Raw genomic sequence first — 25,488 nt, 5'->3', positions numbered from 1 at the left:
AGAACATTTCTTTGGCTTTTGTACCTATCCTTTGGTTGAAACTTTCACAACCGCGCGAAATTTAGGGTATGCTTCCAAATCTGTTCCACTTTTTAATCGCAGCATTGCTTAAAGTTTTGAATGAATACACCAAAATATAGAAGATTTAAATACCTTTGACATTTCCTTCATATATGCCAGCATTATGGATGCATTTAAGACTGTATTCGTAAGTAACTTCCTATTCATCCATGGAAACAACTTTTCATATTCTTTATAATAGGCTTTACTGGAGTTGGATTTTACACCTACCAACGTTTGTTTAGATTTTACAACAATCGATTTAATGGGCGGTGTATTATCTTTTTCAACGGAAATCGTTTAATTCACAAAGACGATGATTTTTATAAGCAAACGTCAAGTGACATTTCCATGGCAATCGTGAAATTACGAACACCCAGCCCACTTAATTAGACATGTATTCGAGTATAACGTCAATATGACTTCATTGTATTCCCTATTTTTAAATTATACTGCAGGTATAATAAAAAATACTATAAGATACACGTGTATAATTAGTCTTTAAAGCACTTGCAACGTTAAAGGCACTCCGCTTTGCGTCGTGTCCTTAAACTCGTTGCGCGTGCTTTAAAGACTTGATTATACACTTGTATCTTAATATACTAATTTTAATATTATTGTTTAATTGTCATTGTTTTTCCCCATGCTGCCTTTCAAATTTTGCATTGTGTACTTCTAAAATATTTTAACAAGTTTTATTTTGTAATTTCCTTAAGCCAGAAGATGACCGTTGGTCGAAACTAGTCGCGGCTTTTACAATTTGTCTATTAAAATCGAGATTAAAATAGTGTAACGTTATTTATAAATTCGGGTTCGATTTATATCAATATTTATTAAACAAAACTACAACACTATAAAATCCGTACAATTTATATCGATTATTTATATCACACACTTCGAAATTTATATCAGCTTTTCGCGCTCTATGTTTCGTCCGTACTCGATCTCGTTCTATAGTAGACTGCCGCGATGTTCGGTCCGCAACCATTTATACACGCAAGCAATGTAAGTCCAGAACATTCTCGCATTTACCAGACACGCTGCAAACATCCCCACCATCGCGCGTCTAGAAAATTCCAGAGCGCCAAAGGCGACGTCATGTCTGGAGCATTTCCGTTACAATAGTATGGGGAAGGTTTTGTGTCTTTTTGAGATTTAACCTGGGACTTAACGACTCACTCTAACATTTACATTAACATTAAGCTCGTTCATACTAATTTAACATGATATCAAATTACATTCTAACGCATGAAGATGCTCTATTCAAACGTTAGGCCACATCTCTATTGATCGTAGAATGGTGCTCATGTCTTCTTTCGCGGTGATGACTTCCATTTGACTGTTTCAGTTTTCCCTAGGCCATGCAGCATGAATCATCCTCTGGTGGTGATTTTTACAGTACCTAGTCTCTGTGTAATATGCCAAAAACAATCCAGAGAGAAAACGTCAGTGCTTCAAGAGACAACGTTTAACTCTGTAACGTTCTTATTCTTGCATAATACCTTCTTCATAGTATTAGTGCTCAATATTCTAAACAGTTTCGACTGCCAAGTGTTACGTTTTAATTTAAAAAAATCAAAGAAAACTTGGGAAGAATATATTTGCCCTCAAATTACGCCGCCAAAGCAACTTCTGATGCCTCTTATAGTTAAAGTTTATAGGAGACGAGTCCCCACTTCCGCAGTTAAGCCCTTCAGTTGTGTAACATCCGGAATGATATTCGCAATTCCCATATTATGGCTTCAGGCTATCGAAATGGGGAATGTGTGGTCAGTGTAGTAAAAATACGGCAAAAAGAACGACTTTTTTACTGTTTTTTGGACTTTCCAGGCGCCATCTTGATATTTAGGCCCCAGGCATATGGCGCTGCTGGAGGTCCCCACATACTTAAATGTTAACTTTGCCATATGAATGCATATTGGACGCCGACAACCGGTCAGAAAAAAATGACGAATTTTTGCATTTTTGACGTTTTTAAATGGAGTTTTGGCATTTAGGCCCCTAATATGAATACGAAAGTGTGCCTAAACGCTGTCGACGTGTGTACTAGATGATATTCTACCCTTAAACTACCCAAAACGTTCAGTGGCGTGCCTTGTGGGCTCGAAATAACCGAATAACGGTAGGTAATTTAGCCCGCCATCTTGGATTTAAGGGCTTAAATGCCAAAATCTGGTCTTGCAACAGGGCGCATCGTTTTCAGCGGGGGCCACCGCCTGTTGCCAGTTTGTAGCACAAAACGCCGTTAGACATGCACTTTTCAGAAATGTCTCCCTGACTATACTATTCCCGGCATATTTTACAATAAAAACATTTTCTTCTGTAGTGTAATTATTATTCATATTGACCTGTTAATTAGAGATGACAGTTAAATGTAACAAATGTGGTAGGTAAATCATGGCCAACCAATTTTTTGAATTTATTAATTTAACTTTTACACATTTAAAAAGTGCTTAGGCACGCTTTTTTAATGACGTCAAATGCCGATTTTCATTCTATCCGAGGATGTTTTTTATTTTTTCTTTAGCTTCAAATGGGAAGCAGGAATTGTCGAAAATGTATTTTCCCATGTACCGCCGTCAACTTGTCACATTGTATACCGGCTGAGGTCGCATAAAAAGGCATCTGTATCTCCTTTGGATCGTCCGCCGGCAATTTCCTTCCCAGGGGCGGACTGGGTAACTGCGGGCCAGGTGGAATTGCATAGGTTACCGGCCATTAAAGTATTAGTGTAGTAATGAAGGGGGGGGGGGGGGGGGGGGTTTAGCTGTGAGGTGCACCACAAAAACGTTTTAAAGTACTCCTTTCTCGAAAATAAATTACCATACAGTTTTTTTTTAACTTGCAGCTGATAATTAAAAGAGTAAGTAACAAAATATACAATCCACACGAGGTGCGTCGCCTATCATTGCATTTCAGCACTTTCAAAATACTACGACAAAAAATAATAAATTCATTCTAAAACACTTCAATTAAAACAGAATTTTTTAACAACCTAACATCAACCCCAATTAGAGAAACGTGTTAATAATTTATTAATAGTGCAAGAAACTAAATACAGCACATACTTATAAATTTCCAACGGGCCATTATGATCTACAGGCCAGGTGGCAATCGCCACCCGCCCCCCCGGGCCAGTGCGCCCCTGGTTATACACTGCCTTTTTTTGAGCCCCGAAAAAAAATTGTCTCAGATCGACCCGGAAAAAAAATTTTCTTATAGAATGTGGCCTGTAGAATCCATAATTTCAAACAGTTCCAAGATTGGGCTACTAGTTCAAAAGTTACAGCCCTTTGAATTTTTTTTCAAATTGGTTTCTAGTCTATAACTTTTGATTAAGAAGTCTGATCGAAAAAGTACGAATTGATTTGGATAAGTATAAGGGTAATGATTACGTTGAGGTATAAATGAATGTGTGAATATTTTAATATGAAAATACTGTTTTTACGTGAATAAATGGTACATAGAAATACTTTGTTTTACAATGAATATTTCCTCACACATGAAAGTTGAAGGTGAAAGGTGACTTTACGCCAACTCTTCAGTTACCTATCTCGTATGAAATTGCACGAAGAGCATTTTCAGCTAAACATATTTCATCTAGCCCTGAAGGTCGCGATATATTTGCAAAAAACCGCAAAAAAACACGAAAATTGATGATTTTCGCCTCCTTTTATGAATTTCCTAGGCTAAGAGGTACACCTAGGCTAACTTCTGAGTATCTACCTTGTATGAAATTTCCCGAGAAATATTTTCAGCTAAAAAAATATTTCATATAGACCTCATAGATCGCGAGATATCAGCCAATATCCACCATTTTTTTCTTTTCCACCTCGAAATGTCCAGTTTGCCAATTTTACAGTCTCTATCGCCTAGACTAACTATTCCCGGCATATTTTACAATAAAGACATTTTCTTCTGTAGTGTAATTATTATTCATATTGACCTGTTAATTAGAGATGACAGTTAAATGTAACAAATGTGGTAGGTAAATCATGGCCAACCAATTTTTTGAATTTATTAATTTAACTTTTACACATTTAAAAAGTGCTTAGGCACGCTTTTTTAGTGACATCAAATTCCGATTTTAATTCTATCCGAGGATGTTTTTATTTTTCTTTAGCTTCAAATGGGGAGCAGGAATTGTCGAAAATGTATTTTCCGAGATGGTTTTCCCATGTACCGCCGTCTACTTGCCACATTGAGGTCGCATAAAAAGGCATCTGTAGGTATCTCCTCTGGATCGTCCGCCGGCAATTTCATTTCCTAAATGGCAGTAAGCCTGAGCTCCATCCATAAGCATAACATCTTGATATTATTTTCCGGCTTTTCCGCAAGCTGACTCAGTTTTGAATGCGTACTTTGATACTTCCAGCACTGTCTCTGCTGGCGTACTTATGGCCGTTTGCACCGACAAATTTAAGTATAGCTTCAAATCCATGGCAACGAATATTGAGACAATGGTTGCCATGGATTTTAAGCGATACTTAAGCAAAGCACCCCTTAAATTTGTCGGTGCAAACGGCCATTAAAGCTTTTAATTCCGCCTGGTTAAATATGTTACTGAGACATTTTCCTGTTCCCAAGATTACTCTCCATTAACATCTGGGTGCAAGAGAGTTAATAGCAAAAATCAATTTGTCTTCAAAAACCTAATTTTGTGCCGCGATTTTAAGGAAGACTTCGCTACAAAAAAATTATAATGTATCTGGCTGTCACATTTAAATTGCAAATAATGTCACCAACCACAGACGCAGCCAGGACAATTTTGACGCTACATTTGGCCGTTTACCACACTTTGATATAGAATCAATGGTTTATGAAAGCCTTCATAAACCGTTATGGTTAAATTACAAAAAAGAATAAAGATGCTTTAACCCTTATTTCCCTTTGTACACATAAATAGTCCGTTCGCTGTGACCTTTTGGGAAATACTAATCAATACATGGAAAATGCGCGTAAGTTACTCGCCTTAGGGCGAAACCCTTTTTACTTGTTTGCGTTTCAGCTTGTCACCACACACGTAATAATTGGGTTACCAATGTTATGTATACGGGGTGGTGACTTGCGTAACGCATCATAGGGATTTCAATGTAAAATTCATAACATGCGATTATTTGGCTCCCCAAATGATTTTAGAGCAAAAATTTTTACGCCAAACCACTATAAGTATTAGTTTTCAATTTTTTTCATATAAAGGCGGAAAACTGGAAAAATAAAACCCGCATCTTTTTCAATAATCTGCGATGCCATGGAATTTTCTAAAACAAAAAGATATCTAGTTATCAATTAGCAGCAGTTCGAAATGGATTTTATGATCGACTTGGTTACTGTATTGCAGTTAACGGTGACTTATTCAAACATTTATTGTAAATTGTTATATTAGGAAACCGTTTCTAGTAATTTGGTCTTTCTTTATGTTGAATTCGCTGTTCTAAATATAATACTTTGTGATAGAATTTCATTTGTTTTATAGCTGACATTCCATGGCATGACGGATATTGGCGTAGTTTTTTTTATTATAAAATTCCATGGCATCGCAGATTATTGAAAAAGATGGGGGTTTTATTTTTCCAATTTTCCGTCTTTATTATGCAAAAAATTGAAAACCAATAAATACGGTTGATTGGCGTAAAAAAATTTTTTCTACAAAAAACTTTTAATACATTTTTGCTGGAAAATAATAATCCAATAATCGCATGTTGTGAATTTTACATTGAAATCCCTATGATGCGTTACGCAAGTCACCTCTCTGTATAACCAATTGATGATTTTTAGCGTTAGTCCCCTCTTTTTCCCAAACATCGTATACCCACAGGCTCACAGTGACCTGATACCCCTTGTTCCTTATTATTTTAATAATAATAATAGTCTTTATTTCTCACACATATAATAATATGCCAGGAAGAGAACAAAAACAAAAATTTCCAAAGATGTGTAGAAATCACAGGTGCCAATTCAAATTGCTAGTCAGTTACTTTGGTCTTCCATTGGAACCGGGAAATCAATAAACGGAGTAGTGTTCAAATTTGTGAATGCCAAAAGTTGGTGATTTATTTGCCAAAGATCTGTCTAGGTGACTAGATTGTCCTGTAAAGAAAAAGACGGTTCAGCTTCCATGAGATTCTCTTCCTGTTAAATAGTACGAGTACAGTCGATGGATTTATAAAAAAACCCCTTGCATTCCACCACACACCTCACTCTCAAACCATCGTAAACGTCAGCTCTAAACCTTGCTCCGTCTAGATTGTGTTGTAAGTCATATACAATGAGACACTACAACTCTCCTTAAAATACATAGCTCTAGAGCCACAAGTCATTGCCTGTTCTTAGAACTTCCCATTTCCATACCTCAACTTTCGACTTAATAATCCATTACAATACAACATATTGGTCCGTTCCGTATGAATAAAATGAAGCATATGCTTATACTTGCAAAATTCAAAGTAAATACTCGTAAGTGCCCCTTTATACTGGTCTGTTTAGCAGCGCTGCATTGCGTCCTGTCCTCCTGCTCAGCAGCGCTGCTAAGTCGCCCAGTGTGAAGGAGCACTTCCGAGTATTTACTTTGAATTTTGCAAGTATAAGCATATGCTTCATTTTATTCATACGGGCCATGATATCACATACAATTCTTAAAGGTATACAAATAACAAATGAATACATTTTTCTATATCACCCTAAAATTATAGATATAATAATAAAACATGCGACATAACAAAATTGTACTTTATTACGTAACAATCTTATTCCAAAAATTACCATTTGGCTTTTATAAATTATTGAACAATATGATCTTTCTGTGCGTATCTCTTTTCTTAAAAAAAGGCACAAGTCTTTAGATATTTTTAAACCCTACATTAATAAGTCAATGTTAAAACTAATCAATTAATAGTTCGAAATGTACCGAACCTAATCGATCTTGACGATTATGTTTTATATTTTTAGCCCAGGCTTTGCATTCGATGTTAATTACGATCCCACCTAAAAAACGTAAACTTAAAAATGCATTAACAAAAAAAAGATACATACTAGTGGGCCTAAGAAATTGCACTGCGACAAGCGGACTTAAGTAACCTTCACCATTTTTATATGGGAAATAGTACCCTGGGAACCCTTGTATTTCCGGATGATAGGCTATGGGACCTAAATATTCGACATCGGCTGGATTCTCACCCTCGCAACTAATCCATACGGTGTTTCTCTAAAAGAAAATTAAAAGAATCCATTTTAAAACAAAATCTGGAAGCAAAAATGCTCAATACATACCATAATTTGTGATGTGTTGCCAATGTGTAATTTGAGTTGCAAAGGCATATCATTTGGTAGCTCTCTTACATCCTTATAATAGTCGGGTAACCATCCATAAATTTTGTTTAACTTCAAAAAGATGCAAGGCGAATTGCGATGATAATCAAAAAATTTTTCTCGTCCACATTTGGACCATACTTTAACATCTACATCGCAAACTTCACCTGGTTTCGGAAATTGTTCGTAACTACAACCAGTAGTCGACGCTGTACCTTTTTCAAGCTTGCCCGGTGTGTAATACTCTGTAAGATCGGATCAGTTTACCGAGATAAATAAAACCTTGCAAATACCTACTGTCTAAAAACTCATTGAGATTTTTAACCCATTTCAAATAATTTGTTTTATTAGACGCCTGAAACCATATGAGCGTACTTTCAATATTGTCTTGTGTGGGCATTGGACGAAAACCTAAACCGGGATTCGTACCGATGATTGAACGATCCAATTGCCATTTCGGAATTCGAGGGTCTAACGTTTGGTAAAACACCCACATGCATATTGCCACTAAGGCTGCTAGCATTCCATAGAATACAAGGTAGAAAATGATGATTTTGGCTGAAAAAATTACATTTAGTACAAGAATCATATGCAAAGTAATATCAATTTCTTGTGATTAGTTTATACAGGGTGGTGACTTGCGTAACGCATCATAGGGATTTTAATGTAAAATTCATTGGCTCCCCAAATTATTTTAGGGAAAAAATGTATTAAGGTTTTTTGTAGAAAAAATTTTTTTACGCCAATCAACCGTATTAGTTTTCAATTTTTTTCATATAAAGACGGAAAATTGGAAAAATAAAACTCGAATCGTTTTCAATAATCTGCGATGCCATGGAATTTTCTAAAACAAATGGTATCCAGTTATTAATTAGCAGCAGTTCGAAATGTATTTTATGATCGACTTTGTTACTGTCTTGCAGTTAATGGTGACTTATTCGCAAATTTATTGTAAATTGTTATATTAGGAAACCGTTTTTAGTAATTTGGTCTTTCTTTATCGTTGAATTGGTTCTTCTAAATATAATACTTTTTGATAGAATTTGATTTGTTTTATAGCAGACATTCCATGGCATGACGGATATTGGCGTAGTTTTTGTATTATAAAATTCCATGGCATCACAGATTATTGAAAAAGATGAGGGTTTTATTTTTTCAATTTTTCGTCTTTATTATGCAAAAAATTGTAAACTAATACGGTTGATTGACGTAAAAAATTTTTTCCTACTACATTTTTACTCTAAAATAATTTGGGGAGCCAATAATCGCATGTTATGAATTTTACATTGAAATCCCTATGATGCGTTACGCAAGTCACCATCCTGTATATGTTTGTTTATTCTCAAGGGCACCCATTCAACATATACAGGGTATAACATAATATAATAAGTATGTAGGAAAAAAATTGGGCCTCAACGTGTTGCGTTTGGGATTTGCCCTCTAAAAAGTGGTAAAACTTGCATTTTTTCTCGGCAACCACTCAATCACGAATCAGATATTAAGTTTTATGAATTCGAAAAAATGTCACTGTAATTTTTGGCCTGTCAATAAAAATGACAAAAATTCCACGACATTTGCTGTGTGAGGGGTAGTCCAAATTTGAGATTGACCATTGAGATCTCAAAACCCTAGGAGATTGAGAGTCGGTTAAATAAACGCAAAATTACATTGGGACCGAACCGTATGTGAAGAGATTTTTGAAAACAAAATTCTCATTGCAACTTTTTCTTGGCGTAACTAATTAAATTCTAGGGTTCGGTTTTTGAAGCCATCAACGATTTTATTTTTTTAAATACCGGGGTTGCATGGAATAATAAAACAAACGATGACGTAGGTTGGCGAACTAATATTATTTCCCCAACCTACGTCATCGTTTGTTTTATTATTTCATTATTCAGCGACTTCATCAATCACACGAGCTTGCATTTTTTTAAAAAATGATCTAAGTGCTGAGTGTCCAGACGGACGGAATTAACGCAGATATACTGTATTAAAAAAAAAAACAATATGCTAAAAAATGAATATATGAAGATATGGAAAACCTTTGAAAATGGAAATAAACTGATAAGTCCTTTAAGGGTTTTGGCACATGACGAATTGAACTAAAATATTTTCAAGATGGCGCCACTTCCGGAAATACCGGAAGTAGCCATCAACTTTGTTATTTTAAATAGGGACCCCCTATTTTTTTCTACATTTTCGGATTCTACGTTGAATTTGGAGTACAACAATACACCATAGTTGACTCTTTGCTCCAAGGGCTTCGCCGATATTCAAGTTTTTGTGTCAAAAATTGAATTTGCAGGGGTAATTTTAAAAATTTATTATTCGAAAACGGTGAGATATATTGGAAAACAGTTTTCAATGCTTTATTAAGGAAAGATGGAATTTTCTTATGGTATGCGTAACAGTCTAAAAAAGTGAGACTACGCCACTTTTTCAAAGCTCTCAACTTTTAAACATTTAAATACCCGTAATTCTATTTTTTCAAATGGCACCCCCCAGACCTTTAATTTGATACATAATGTGAAAAGCTGCTTCAAAGGGTTTCCGAGATATTCCATGTTTTAGTTACTTCTTGTGGAAAATTGATAAAAAAATTAAGTCGCTTGATGTTATTCTTTTGTTTTTATTATGCGAATGTTTAAACGTCAAATTTTCGCTGCTTGAACTTATAGTTCTCGTCAATAATGGCTCGTTTATGAAATGACCCTGTATAATATTACATTCATAAAAGACATTTTTTTCTCACTGCAAAGATGCTGCCACTTCATAGCCACCACTACGGTGGTAGTGTTAAATAACTAAGTGTGATACAAACTTCAGAGTTAAAATTTAATTATGCCAGTTAGTAGGCGAGAAACAATTGCAATCCCAAAAATCTCTTCAAATAAAGTCACACAAAAGAAAGTAAGTATCGAATTTCGTTTTTTCTGGTAATTTCCGAAAATATTCGGAATTCCAACAGTTTCTAGGTGGGGCTCCAAAATTCTCAACTTTCTCCCCATTTAAACTGACTTCGTATCTTTAAGGGATTGTGAACAGATTTTTAAAATTACCTTCTTTTCAAATAAAAGTTAAGCGGATTTGAATATTTGTTCTTGGAACTTATAAAATTAATATCGTTCATTAACTGTCATTAAGAAATTAATTATTGTGTACAATGTGGATAATCATTAATCAATGTTTCAAACTTTCAGAGATCTATTTACATTTTTATCCAGTTTCGTTGTTACGACACCCTGTATAACGTACCCAGCCCATTAAATTTTTAACGTACGAAATCTCACGCAGTAAATGCAGTGCAGAGATCAATAAAACGAGCTCATTAAAAATAATAAACGAGCATAAAAGAAACAACAGACAATCGGATCGAGTAGTATTAATGACTGGTAAATTCAGTTCGTAAATAAACAAAATGCTTACCCCAACCTTCAGCGTTACGTCCAGCAAATGTTTTCGTTTTAGGATCGTATAACTGCTGAAAGTAAAAACCGACGTGCCGTTGTTTATTGTATTGGCTATCGACAGTCATATTTATATTTTAGTACTAAAAACAAATGTGACACTACACTTTCGGAAGGTGGGCGAGGTGTAATTCTAACGTAGTGATATCACCGAGGACGGTCATTTCTTTGGTTGTTATTCTGTCTGTTGTATTGTTGTACCAAGTAAGGTAAAGAAACGCCGGCAACACCGCAAGCTTGAACGAAACACCTGCCTCCCCACTACTTACTGGACTACAGGTTAAATGAGAGGTCAATTAAGTGATTCACAGAAGAGGAACGTGTGATTTTATTGTAATTGTAAGCGCCATTGTACCAGTAGTATATATCATATATTTATGAATGTAAATATATCTAAGCCAGAGGTATCCCTCGTAGCAGGAAATAAAGATCTTAGATCTTAATTTGTGTAAAATAGGTACTTATAAAGGTGTGCCATTTGCTCATAAACAATACGCGGGAAATGCGTCCACCAGGTGTATTAAGTTCCCCAACCGTAATACCGAACTTGTCAAAAAATTGCAAATCGGTATGCATTGTATTTAGGCACTAGGTACCGTTTTGATTCCAAAAGTGAAATTTTGAATAGTTCTTTCCGTTTTTTCGTTATTACACTCTGTATCGCTTATCTTTATAATTACTTGGTTTGTTCCTATTCCGTGATTATAGAAAAGCTTATTGGTTCAAATTATTCTTCTTTGGCATATCAATACCCATTGGTGATGTCAAAACTTGCAACGCGAATATCTCGACATTGGAATGACGGTGGAGAGTACTCACTAGGGCTATTGAAATATCTGGACTAAGCATGTCTAATGAAAGGGTCAAAACTTCAAGCGCGAATATGTCGAGAACAGAATGAAAGGAAAGAATTTTTTTGCGTTCTACTAAAAAAGTTAATTTTACACTTTTGCCGTTTAAGATTAACGATCCTCATTACAATTTTGTATTTCTGTCTGTCTGTCTGTCCGTGTGCACAGTAACTGTGTTTAGAAACCTCCGATTCCTTTAAAAATGGCACACTTGTTCTTAAGAATATAAGAAAGGTCGCTATTGTTTTTCCAACTATACACGGTGTCCATTTTTCTAGTGCCACTATGGGAATCTCGCATATCTTAAGAGATAGACATTTGGTTAAATGAGGGCAAAGTTGCGAATTTTCGTGTTGAATAATAATCTGAAAAGAAATTTAAATATCTTCAATAGTTTTGAAAATATTGCAAAAAAGAAAGAAAATATCTGATTTTCGTTTTTAATTTTTTCATAGTAAACTAATCGTTCTAGACAATTCTAATTAACACATTATTCAGACACTTCTTAATGGAGATTTGGAATGTGGCATCCCATTTTCAATAACTTTAAAGATGACGGAGAAACAAGTGGCAACTTTAATTTTTCTAATGGGCGTCGTTTTGGATTTTGACATTTTGAGATTACGTCTTTTTTTCTCTTTACAACGATATATCACACATCGTATGGTTCACATTTTTCCTAAAATTACAATTTTCATTTTCTGCGAAGAGTGCTTTGGAAAAACAAAACGTTCTTTTGTTGTGAACAAAAGGTTGACTTATTTCAAGTAGTGTAAATTACGTTTGTGCTAGAATTATTGCGAAAATATTTATTGTTAAGTATTTTGCTCTAATTTGAATTATAATTTTCTTGCAAAACGAAGGTTCAATTATATTCAGATGAAAATCTCAACTCAACTAGTTCCCTGCCAACGCTCCAACCAGACAGATCAAACTGTCAAACTTTTGTTCACGATAAAAGAACGTTTTGTTTTTCCAAAGCACTCTTCCCGAAAAATTAAAAAGTGTCTGAATAATGTTTTTTTGCGATATTTTCAAAACTACTAAAGATATTTTTCATTTCTCTTCAGGTTATTATTCAGCACGAAAATTCGCAACTTTGCCCCCATTTAACCAACTCTCTATCTCTTCAGGTAAACGAGATCCCCATAGTGGCACTCGAAAAATGGACACCGTGTATGTATAGGTAGACTAACGCGGGTCAAAAAGTAACCCAAACCTAGCTCCAACAAAAGGGTTTCTTTTACAATATTCTTGTTACAAAGAACATATTATGAATATCCGGTTTTCTGTGTTAGAATATGCCAACTATATGCGGTATACAAAAAAAATTTCGATTTTTCTATGTAAGCATCTCGAATAAAAGTAAAATTAATGCCAATTCAGAAAATTTGTTTTACAAGTTATGCCGATGTGGTGGGACAGAATCAACCCCTTAAGGTGTACGTGGTGTAAAAATGATATGGATGCGTGAAGATCTCGAGAATCGTTTGGTATTCAGTTGTACCGGATTTTTGTGCTTATCAATTTTATACGCTAAGATGCTTCTTATAAAATCAAATTAAAATGACGTGTCAATAATTTATAAAGAATAGTAGGTTGTGCATGCGTAGTGCTAACTTTCTTATTTGTGGACGGATTTTTACCAAACTTTAACGGAAGTTGCATCTTACAAATGGCAAATGAAAATTTTGTAAATTCTTTCTTTTTTAACTTGTTTCTTTTGTGTAAAGTATGAGCCGACTGCGTTTATTTATCACTGAATTTTATGCAGTTTTTTTTGTAGTAAACTAAATAAAGAACTTTAAATGGTTCTAGTTCCTTTGAGTGCAATTTAAGATGTTACCTAAACATATTTTTTCAGAATTTGATTTTTTTTTCAAAATATACAGCAAGTTCAAGTTCCATTAAAAAAAAAGAATAGGTACCTACTTTGTTGAATATCTTGATCACCCGATGTGCGATTGTTTTTCTCATTCAACATATTTCCTATTTAACCAACTTCTTAGATACAATAATAACAAAGTTGTAGCAATAGATAGTGCCGACTTCGATTTGAATCCCTTTTTGGGTTTGAACATATTGCATATCTAAATCTAACCTTGAGTAAAAATTCCGTTTATATAGACTAAGACCAATTGAATGAGCAATTTCTTAATTTTAATGAAGTTAAGTAAGTAAAATGAAAATTAGCGACAATGTTAAATTACATATATGTATTAGGAAACTACAGTTATTTTATTTGGTATTTTATTACGAGCGCTCATCATGTGGTTATCGCTTTTATAAATGTAGGGACTCTAAGCAATTTTCAACGGTAAACTCACCTAACGTACATTATATACCTAGTACATATAAGATATGACCTATACTGAACGCAGACACTTTTGAATATGGAATATAGTGGTAGTTACTAACGTAACCCTTATAGTTTCCATCTTCAGCACAGATGGCGGGTCACATGCATCGTCAGTCACATGTCAAAATACTTTTTAGCCACTTGTTGGAATGCGACGGTTTCTTCTCATCTTCTCATAAGTTATAGTATACAATATAAATGTAGGTACCTACTACCTACAAGTTTTAAAAGTTCCATTTTAATTTATATTGTTCAGTTATCCAGCACAATAGACGTATTACATAGGGTCTTATATTATAGTCTCTTTATCTTTTTAGATATGTATTAAGTGTGCTACTGTCGAAATAGAGAAAACAATTAAAATATCATTACTTACACCAACTAGTAGCGTTCCTGCCGAAAAAGCTTTTTTCTTTGGGATCCCAAAAGAATCTCTTAATTTTTTCCTTACTAGTCAATTTCATATCTTCGGGTTTTACAAAATAAGTGTTTTGAGTCGATAGCAATTCATCTTGCTTATGAATGGCAACGGAAAATTTTCTTGTACTATTTGCGATCGGCATTCTTGAGAAAGGAATATAGAGAACCTTAACGGCAAAAGTTAACTCTACACTAATTCAGAACTGCAAACGAGAGATAGTAGGAGGGTCCGGATATTAACAATTTCGTATACATGATTACATCCTCCACAGAAGTTCTAAAAATTTTCAGATTGAAAGGAACGGTATTTGGTAGGTAGTTACTTTTGGCACGTGCTGGTAATTTATTAAATTACGATAAACAATAATGCGTTTTCTATTACAACATTCTCTATATGAAGATTATTCTTCTTTGTGCAATGAAAAATAGTAGAACTTCCTCATTCCAATTCCTTTAATTGTAAAATGAAATACAGTACCTACATTTTGCTAACTTCTTATCTCCAGTTCTAACCGATTTACCTACCTAGGTATATAATTGTGCTATTTTAACATAAAACTGTTTTCGCTAGGAAACTCAACTATTGGTTTTGAAGCAATTTTTTAGAGCAAACCACGCAACGGCGTTTTGATTGAATAGTTGTGGTAATTCTGCGTTTATTTTAAGGAACGTTTTGTAAGTGTAAAGTTAGGTACGTCTGGTACTTAGCAGACATTAGAAAGGAAGAAGTAAATTAGGTACACATCAATCATTGAATTAAAACCGTACACTACTGCATACGCCAATTTTCCTTATACATTATATATCCCAATAAGCAGCAGCAAGGTTACTTAAAATTAAAATTGTTGCATAATTGTCCCTATGAAACTATATATTTCAAAGACAATTATGTAATTGAACCAATTAGATCGTAATTGTTTAATCGCAACTGGTATACATTCAATGGGAACCTCGACTGGGTCCTAGTAACCATAATTCCAGAACTGCAATACCTATAGTACCTATAGACAATTCGGTTACAAATGAAGACGTTGAATCGCATACAATAGTGACGTACTAGGACCGAGGGCTTAACTGCTTGGCAAATGTGGTGTAAAGGTATTTGAGCGCCCGTATGTTTATCAGTGACTTTTTCTACATTTAGCAAATTATTCATTTTATCTATTTGCAACAGGTGTTATTGATTCTTTGAGCACATTTCCCAGAGAGGATGTGTAGGTACACCTTCCTTTTTTTTCCAAAAATCGACTACACCCAAATTTCTCGGGAAAACACTTTTTCTTATTAATGTTGGTGCGTAGAATCCAAAACGATTCGTACTTTTTTGATTAGACTTCTCAATCAAAAGTTATGAGCTAAAAACCAATTTCGAAAGAAATTAAAAAAAAAAGGGCTGTAACTTTTGATCTATATAGTAGCTCAATCTTGGAACTGTTTGAAATTATGGAATTTACAGGCCATATTCTATAAGAAAATGTTTTTTTCCGGTTGATCTGAGACAATTTTTTGTTGGAGCCTCAAAAAAAGGCAGTGATTAACCTTCCTTTTTTTCCAAAAATCGACTACACCCAAATTTCTCGGGAAAACACTTATTCTTATTAATTTTGGTGCGTAGAATCCAAAACGATTCATACTTTTTCGATTAGACTTCTCAATCAAATGTTATGAACTAAAAACCAATTTCGAAAAAAAATTCAAAAAAAGGGCTGTAACTTTTGATCTAGTAGCCCAATCTTGGAACTGTTTGAAATTATGGAATCTACAGGCCACGTTCTATAAGAAAATTTTGTTTCCAGGTCGATCTGAGACAATTTTTTTATCGGGCCTCAAAAAAAGGCAGTGTATAACCTTCCTTTTTTACCAAAAATCGACTACACCAAAATCTCTCGGGAAAACACTTTTTCTTGTTAATTTTGGTGCGTAGAATCCAAATCAATTTGTACTTTTTCGATCAGACTTCTAAATGAAAAAGTGGGTGCATATTGAACTCCACCAAAATGAGCGCAAACGAACAATAATTTCAATATTTATATCTATTTACAATTTTATACATTCATCCAAATTACAATAAAGGATTGAATTATACCACAGATTTAAAAAATCTGTGATTATATACGGCGGTACATAGGGAAATAACATGGGAAAATAGATTTTCGGCAATTCCTGCTACCCATTTGAACCTAACGAAAAAATAAAACACCCTCGGATAAGATAATTACAATCGGCATTAGATGTCACCAAAAAAGTGTGCCTAAGCCCTTTTTTAAAAGTATGAAAGTTAAATTAATAACTCCAAAAAGTTGGTAAAAAGATTGGTTGGCCATGATTTACCCACCGCATTTGTCACTCCATGGCCAACCAGTTTTTACTAATTTTTAGGCTTGCATGAGACCTCACAGTTGCGTATTTTTATGTCATCCGATGGATATTTTAATTATCATACCCGGAGGATATTTTTATTTTTCTTGTAGGATGAAATGGGGAGCAGGAATTGCCAAAAATCTATTTTCCCATGTTATTTCCCTCTCTTGTCGTCAACTTGTCACGCTGTATACCTATAAAGTAATTTTATACAAAATGTCTTCAATGCAGGGGTCATTTCTAAATGATGGACCGAATTTTAAAAATGCGTATTAAGGCTGGACCGACAGTACACCGGTTCCGTTGCCCGAAAACGCTTGATATCGTTCCACGATATCTGAATTCTGAGTGAAGATGAAGAAGGGGTCGAATATTCCTGTGAAAGGTGAATGCTTTAGCTAGACAATAACGCCGGGGTTTACTAAAATAATCTTTTTTTAAGGGTAACGACGAGGGCTGTTAGGGTGCCATATTTTGGAAAAGAAAAATGGAAATAAGTTTTCCTGGCGTTATTGCCTAGATATTAAGTTTACGAACTTATCTCAATTTTGGAAATTGTTCCAACTTCATTTATAGATAAGTTATATTGGAAAAACAACTTAAAACTTTTCCTCAAAAGCGCGAAAAGATAGCTTCCGTCGCCGCTTGGTTTATACAGGTAGAAAATGTGCATAATAATTGGTCTAAGTGTATGTTTCTGCCATCAATCACAAATTAATATTATAAATGGCCAAATTTGGCGATTGACAATAGGCAACTTTACATACTCCGTTGTGTATGTACTGTACAGCCTTAAAGTAGGTACAAATTCTGAAATTCAAAATGAATAATCTGCTCTATACCTCTATACCAATGAAAAGAGGAAGTTTCAATGTTTTTTTAACGTACATACGTATGCTGTTAGTTGGATGTGAGATGGCAATATCTACTGCGTAGCCATGTAGCATATAGTTTTAAAATGGGACATCCAGTTACAGTGCAGTGGGCACTAAATTTGGTACATTGAACCACCAACTAGAAAAAACATAAGCCGCTGGTTTAGTAATTTAAACAGCTGGCCAATATGCACCTGTATAAGAATATGGGTGAGGTCTACCGTGTGTGTTAGAGGATGACAGACAGTTTTGATCGTATAAGCATGCCAAAATGTTTAAGGTTACATTGAACATTTTAAAAAAACCTTTGAAATTGATGGGTAGATGCATATATGATTGGGCATGCCCAGAGCATATTCGTAGTTTTATTTAATGAAAGGTATACAAAGACTACATACAGATTTTTGTGAAGTGGTGCCTCAGAGAACACATCCCCTGTTCTGTGGTGGTCCTCTTCGCTATAAGCACGAACGCAACAGAATTAACAGTTCATGCACCAGATGATTACATTCTTTTTTTTTATGGGTGACAATCACTTTTATTTACATTCAAGCAGTAGTTATAAATTAGCAGATCCATTCATAGCATGACAATCTGCCAATGCAAACATTTGGAAACTGGTGCTCATGGACCAAACTACAGTAACCATGTCTATCGGGGCAAGGAAAAAATGACCTCTGGCATGTCATGTGAACAAGTGGTACCTAATCAACAAACAAATAATAGTCCAAGTTAATTATAACCGAACTTTAATCATAACTAGATAATTTCTAAACCCTACATCAACGAAATTATAAAGCATTACCATTGAATTTATATCGTCATTTGTATAATTATATAATTGTAAAATAAAAAAAATAATAAAAAAACCCACCATTCAGCATTAGTATTGTAATTATGCAATATTATGTTAAAAACAATAGTATTACAGACATTCAGAATTTTCAAAAGTAAGGCCCGATCCAAAAAATTAACTTATAGCTAGTATACAAACAAATTAAATATCACACACTCATTTCTTTACTTTTTCTTCTCCTCTTTCTTCATTTCTTTTTCATCCTTCTTTTCTTTATCCTTCTCCTTACCGTCTTTATCCTTCTTTTCTTCCTTTTTACCTTCTTCTGCATCTCTGTTTGTGAGTTTGTTATTTATTAAATTATGCAATGCGACAATGGAACGGACCATGGCAGCTAAGTATACAACTAACATTTGATCATTGTTTTTAACATAGAAAGATTTATGGAAACTGTCATGATTGATATCTGGTAATAAATTAAATATATCTTGTAGCTGATAAATAATTTGATGGTTAATAGGCAACTTTAACTCGCTAACTTGTACTAAATAATCACGTATATCTTTCAACTGAGAATTTAAACCTTTAAGCCCTAACAATTGATTTGTAATTCTTTGCGAAAGCGTACCGACTGTAGTATCTTTAATGTCACGCAACAAATGTTCAACACCAACTTCTTCAGCTTCTTCCGCACCAATTTCGCTAGGTACATGTTCAAATGTTTTGGATGTTGGAGAACCATCGTCATGTACCTCTTCAACTGCTTGATAAGCCTCTGTCGGTAGTCCCAAATCTTTTGGCTTAGCGTCAATTATAACCAGTACCGAATTAGGACAATATCGTCTTATTAACTCGTTTATTGAGATATCATTCTGATTCAATTTGGGGCCCGTATGATACCACCCAACAACTTTTTCTCTCGCATTTACTTTCTTAAACATGCCGTACATATTCTCAAGGTAGTCGTGATCGAGAAACCAAACCGATTTATCCTTATCGTCTTCGTCAAACGGCACTGCACATAATAAAAAAATGACTATCACTCAACGATGCTGTTAAATCTTACCGGCAAAACTGTTGGAAACATCTAAAACTCCTTTAGCCCTCCAGGAACCCAAGAGTACACCCACAACCCTTTTTTGGTTACCGATCTTTCCCATTCTATTAAAATGGTCTACGACACTTAACAACACTAAAGGGTGCACGACCACTTTATTTGTCGTTGTTTCTTGACTAGGCATCGTTCAAATAAACTTATTACCGCAAGGAGACCAAATAAATGAAGTTTCTGTTTTATGAAAATGCTTAATAACCCAATGGCGGTTGTCAAATATTCATCCAAAGCCATGTTGCAAGATTTCCCCGCCTACATTTTTGCACAGGAGCTGGGTTTGCAAACTTTAACGCTTAATAATATTCTTATTTATAAAAAAAGGTGTGGAATTTGGATTTAAATCGCCTCGTGTATGCTTAATTTTAATCTAAATTTAAAGCCATTTTGGATACCACACTTATTTCTTTAGAATGAAAAACTTAACTCAATGGGGTTCACTGTGATGCTTTGGTTATACGCATACTGAATTTCGAAAGCTGAAAACGACCTTATAGTACAATGAACTACTTATTAGCCCTATGCTTTCAATACAAAATGAGTGGTCACGGATAGAGGGCACTGTAGTCGTGGATATTCGTAATCGTAATGTACATTAAACTCGCAGACTTTTGAGGTTGTTATACCAAGAGCCACGTTTCGCTGCAGCAGTATAAAATCCGAAAAGGACAGTATAAGCCCCACGTTCACAAATTGTAACCCAAGACATTTCAAATACCTACGAATCGCTCATAAACCGGACGGCTACTACGGTGATAAAACTGGAACGCTCCTACTGGCATAAGTATACAAATTTGCTCTCCTACCTAACTGCTGTTACTGTTTATTTATACGGGGTGCTTCATCTGGGGGCGAGTGAGATACTAATGTTTCGCCACGACATGTTCCTTGGTTTTGTTGTAATGTGAAATGTAACGTTATGCTCCTACTATTTATTTCAACCGGGTGATTATTTTCGGTCGTAAATTAGCTAGGGAGCGTGCACTACCATTTATTAAAATTCATCTCCGAAATGTGTTGCTGCCTGTAATGAACATGTCACGTAATTTGGGTCTAAACATGGATGCAGATCTTAAATTTACACAGCATGTCAGTGCCTGTGTAAGCAAAGCGTTTGGGACTCTAAGAAAACTGTACCCCAATAGAAATATTCTTACTCCTAAAATTAAATTGCATTTGTCTAATTCTGTGATTTTGTCCCATTTTAATTTTTGTGATGTAGTCTATGGGGCATGTATTGAACAAGTCACGGCGACGAGGATCCAAAGAGTGCAAAATGCATGCTTAAGATTTGTTTACGGTATCGGACGTAGGGATCACATCTCTCACAAAATTGTGGAAGCAGGGTGGCTTAATATGCATCAAAGGAGAATATTGCATTCATCTGTGTTCTATCATAAATTATTTTATTTCCAAACTCCTGGATACTTGCTTGACCGTTTAAGTTACCGCACGGATGTGCATAATTTGTTTTTACGACATAGGGGTCTGTTAGATATTCCCACCCACAGTACCCGTTATTTTGAAAAATCGTTTTCGTATAACGTGGTAAAAATATATAATGCTATTCCGCGGTCTCTCAAAATGCTCAGTCCATCATCATTCAAATCTAAAATGTGCCAGTTGCTAATATCAAATACATTGCCGTTATAGGTTTTGTAGCATTTCTTCTTATTTATATATATATATTTTTTTTTTTTTCTTTCTTTCTTAATGCGTGGTGAGTGTTCGTTCATTGGTGTTACTGATATATATATATATATGTGTTGCTATTATATTATGCTTGACAGGGCTGCATGGAAGATCAGGGTATTGCTACACTGAATGCAGTCCTTTCCCACATTATTCTTATTTTCTTTATTTATTTTATTTTTGTTTTCCTATTAGTTGTTTTTGTGGGAATAAACATTATTATTATTATTATGATTATTAATATTTGGCAGGGTGACTTGTTTCGAATATGTACTGTCGTATATTTGATATTGATATTTAATATCTCGATTTGACGTAGCAGAGGCTGGCTAAAGTTCAGAACTGACATACGCAGAGATATATATTTTATGTACCGTTCTTTTGTGTCTTTGAAAAGAGCCATCTTGTCGATATTGCTAATGAATTCGTTTAGTTGTATCCATTGGGATATCCTTCCTGTGTGAAATGCTCTTCTGAGAGGCCAACTCCTAGCGATTTCAAACAATGTTGGCATGTTATGACCAGAGCAACAGACTACTCGGTGTGGGATTTGGACTAGCCATCCAATATCCAAACCTATTATATGAATTTATTATGTAATGTTTTTAATGACTGTTTTTTTGTTATGTGTGTGAAATATTGATTCTTTAGGAATTCCAGCGGAGCCTGTGATTCAACATTATATTAATGTACTTGACAACCATCCTAATATGCATTCATGCCATTACAGATAACCAATTTTGTTATAAAGTTCAATATTAATTTGTTGGCTGGGTTTTTTCTTGATCAGTTCTTTTTTTCCCAGCCTATTGTTATATTTGTACTCGGTGAACTACCATTTTCTAAATTTAATCATACCAATGTAAATTATTTGGATTAAACGGTTTTTAAAGCATGTACTTGTTTTATTTGTATTCCTTACTTGGTCCTCACTCCGACAAGCAACACATATCTTGTCGCGACTTTTAAAAACACAACGTAGTAAGTGGTCCTATTTTGTTATTCAGGTGAGGTAACTAAAAAGCGACGGTTGCGCCTTTTAAGCCCCTGGTGAAATCTCGATGAACTAAAAAGCGACGGTGGCGCCATTTAAGACCCTGGTGAAATCTCGATGAACTAAAAAGCGACGGTGGCGCCATTTAAGCTCCTAGTGAAATCTCGATGAACTAAAAAGCGACGGTGGCGCCATTTAACACCCTGGTGAAATCTCGATGAACTAAAAAGCGACGGTGGCGCCATTTAAGCCCCTGGTGAAATCTCGATGAACTAAAAAGCGACGGTGGCGCCATTTAAGCTCCTGGTGGAATCTCGACGAACTAAAAAGCGACGGTGGCGCCATTTAAGCTCCTGGTGGAATCTCGATGAACTAAAAAGCGACGCTGGCGCCATTTAAGACCCTGGTGAAATCTCGATGAACTAAAAAGCGACGGTGGCGCCATTTAAGCTCGTGGTGGAATCTCGATGAACTAAACAGCGACACTGGCGCCATTTAAGCTCCTGGTGGATTCTCGATGAACTAAAAAGCGACGGTGGCGCCATTTAAGCTCCTGGGGAATCTCGATGAACTAAAAAGCGACGGTGGCGCCATTTAAGCTCCTGGTGGAATCTCGATGAACTAAAAAGCGACGGTGGCGCCATTTAAGTCCCTGGTGAAATCTCGATGAACTAAAAAGCGACGGTGGCGCCATTTAAGCCTGGGGAATCTCGACGAACTAAAAATCGACGGTGGCGCCATTTAAGCCCCTGGTGAAATCTCGATGAACTAAAAGCGACGGTGGCGCCATTTAAGCTCCTGGTGGAACCTCGACGAACTAAAAAGCGACGGTGGCGCCATTTAAGACCCTGGTGAAATCTCGAGGAACTAAAAAGCGACGGTGGCGCCATTTAAGCTCCTGGTGGAATCTCGATGAACTAAAAGGCACGGTGGCGCCATTTAAGCTCCTGGTGGAAAATCGAGGAACTAAAAAGCGACGGTGGCGCCATTTAAGCTCCTTGTGGAAAATCGACGAACTAAAAAGCGACGGTGGCGCCATTTAGGCTCCTGGTGGAATCTCGACGAACTAAAAAGCGACGGTGGCGCCATTTAAGCTCCTGGTGGAAAATCAACGAACTAAAAAGCGACGGTGGCGCCATTTAAGCTCCTGGTAGAAAATCGACGAACTAAAAAGCGACGGTGGCGCCATTTAAGCTCCTGGTGGAAAATCGAGGAACTAAAAAGCGACGGTGGCGCCATTTAAGCCCCTGGTGGAATCTCGACGAACTAAAAAGCAACGGTGGCGCCATTTAAGCTCCTGGTGGAATCTCGACGAACTAAAAAGCGACGGTGGCGCCATTTAAGCTCCTGGTGGAAAATCGACGAACTAAAAAGCGACGGTGGCGCCATTTAAGCCCCTGGTGGAATCTCGACGAACTAAAAAGCGACGGTGGCGCCATTTAAGCTCCTGGTGGAATCTCGACGAACTAAAAAGCGACGGTGGCGCCATTTAAGCTCCTGGTGGAAAATCGAGTAACTAAAAAGCGACGGTGGCGCCATTTAAGCTCCTGGTGGAATCTCGACGAACTAAAAAGCGACGGTGGCGCCATTTAAGCTCCTGGTGGAATCTCGACGAACTAAAAAGCGACGGTGGCGCCATTTAAGCTCCTGGTGGAATCTCGACGAACTAAAAAGCGACGGTGGCGCCATTTAAGCTCCTGGTGGAAAATCGACGAACTAAAAAGCGACGGTGGCGCCATTTAAGCTCCTGGTGGAAAATCGACGAACTAAAAAGCGACGGTGGCGCCATTTAAGCTCCTGGTGGAATCTCGATGAACTAAAAAGCGACGGTGGCGCCATTTAAGCTCCTGGTGGAATCTCGATAAACTAAAAAGCGACGGTGGCGCCATTTAAGCTCCTGGTGGAAAATCGACGAACTAAAAAGCGACGGTGGCGCCATTTAAGCTCCTGGTGGAATCTCGACGAACTAAAAAGCGACGGTGGCGCCATTTAAGCTCCTGGTGGAAACTCGACGAACTAAAAAGCGACGGTGGCGCCATTTAAGCTCCTGGTGAAAACTCGACGAACTAAAAAGCGACGGTGGCGCCATTTAAGCTCCTGGTGGAAACTCGACGAACTAAAAAGCGACGGTGGCGCCATTGAAGCCCCTGGTGGAAACTCGACGAACTAAAAAGCGACGGTGGCGCCATTTAAGCTCCTGGTGAAAACTCGACGAACTAAAAAGCGACGGTGGCGCCATTTAAGCTCCTGGTGGAATCTCGACGAACTAAAAAGCGACGGTGGCGCCATTTAAGCTCCTGGTGGAAACTCGACGAACTAAAAAGCGACGGTGGCGCCATTTAAGCTCCTGGTGGAAAATCGACGAACTAAAAAGCGACGGTGGCGCCATTTAAGCTCCTGGTGGAAAATCGACGAACTAAAAAGCGACGGTGGCGCCATTTAAGCTCCTGGTGGAATCTCGACGAACTAAAAAGCGACGGTGGCGCCATTTAAGCCCCTGGTGGAAACTCGGCGAACTAAAAAGCGACGGTGGCGCCATTTAAGCTCCTGGTGAAAACTCGACGAACTAAAAAGCGACGGTGGCGCCATTTAAGCTCCTGGTGGAAACTCGACGAACTAAAAAGCGACGGTGGCGCCATTTAAGCTCCTGGTGGAAACTCGACGAACTAAAAAGCGACGGTGGCGCCATTTAAGCCCCTGGTGGAAACTCGACGAACTAAAAAGCGACGGTGGCGCCATTTAAGCCCCTGGTGGAAACTCGACGAACTAAAAAGCGACGGTGGCGCCATTTAAGCTCCTGGTGAAAACTCGACGAACTAAAAAGCGACGGTGGCGCCATTTAAGCTCCTGGTGGAAACTCGACGAACTAAAAAGCGACGGTGGCGCCATTGAAGCCCCTGGTGGAAACTCGACGAACTAAAAAGCGACGGTGGCGCCATTTAAGCTCCTGGTGAAAACTCGACGAACTAAAAAGCGACGGTGGCGCCATTTAAGCTCCTGTTGGAATCTCGACGAACTAAAAAGCGACGGTGGCGCCATTTAAGCCCCTGGTGGAAACTCGGCGAACTAAAAAGCGACGGTGGCGCCATTTAAGCTCCTGGTGAAAACTCGACGAACTAAAAAGCGACGGTGGCGCCATTTAAGCCCCTGGTGGAAACTCGACGAACTAAAAAGCGACGGGGGCGCCATTTAAG

At 36.7% G+C, this 25,488-nt stretch overlaps 2 protein-coding genes across 4 annotated transcripts; both read right to left on the bottom strand.

Annotated features, from left to right (window-relative positions):
* Nucleotides 1–6,772: 6,772 nt before the first annotated feature.
* Nucleotides 6,773–18,238, bottom strand: LOC116170568 (sodium/potassium-transporting ATPase subunit beta-2-like). 3 transcript variants are annotated; one of them, XM_031487055.1, is made up of 5 exons: nt 18,100–18,238; nt 7,666–7,926; nt 7,330–7,613; nt 7,093–7,264; nt 6,773–7,044 (listed from the first exon to the last, which is right to left on the bottom strand). In XM_031487055.1, the coding sequence occupies exons 1-5, from the start codon at nt 18,131–18,133 to the stop codon at nt 6,941–6,943; spliced, it is 855 nt and encodes a 284-aa protein (XP_031342915.1). In that variant the 5' UTR covers nt 18,134–18,238; the 3' UTR covers nt 6,773–6,940. The 3 variants fall into 3 exon arrangements, with proteins under 3 accessions (XP_031342915.1, XP_031342912.1, XP_031342913.1); XM_031487052.1 differs by lacking the exon at nt 18,100–18,238 and adding an exon at nt 14,422–14,653; XM_031487053.1 differs by lacking the exon at nt 18,100–18,238 and adding an exon at nt 10,795–11,052.
* A 339-nt stretch (nt 18,239–18,577) lies between these two features.
* On the bottom strand, nt 18,578–19,862 carry LOC116170569 (26S proteasome non-ATPase regulatory subunit 7). The gene is made up of 2 exons (XM_031487056.1): nt 19,564–19,862; nt 18,578–19,512 (listed from the first exon to the last, which is right to left on the bottom strand). The coding sequence occupies exons 1-2, from the start codon at nt 19,736–19,738 to the stop codon at nt 18,722–18,724; spliced, it is 966 nt and encodes a 321-aa protein (XP_031342916.1). The 5' UTR covers nt 19,739–19,862; the 3' UTR covers nt 18,578–18,721.
* Between the last annotated feature and the right edge of the window lie 5,626 nt (nt 19,863–25,488).

Source organism: Photinus pyralis, unplaced genomic scaffold (assembly GCF_008802855.1).
Source record: "Photinus pyralis isolate 1611_PpyrPB1 unplaced genomic scaffold, Ppyr1.3 Ppyr1.4_LG5, whole genome shotgun sequence".
In the NCBI taxonomy this organism is placed as follows: domain Eukaryota; kingdom Metazoa; phylum Arthropoda; class Insecta; order Coleoptera; family Lampyridae; genus Photinus; species Photinus pyralis.
Note: the sequence above shows the minus strand (reverse complement) of the source record. Positions and strands in the feature narration are given on the sequence as shown.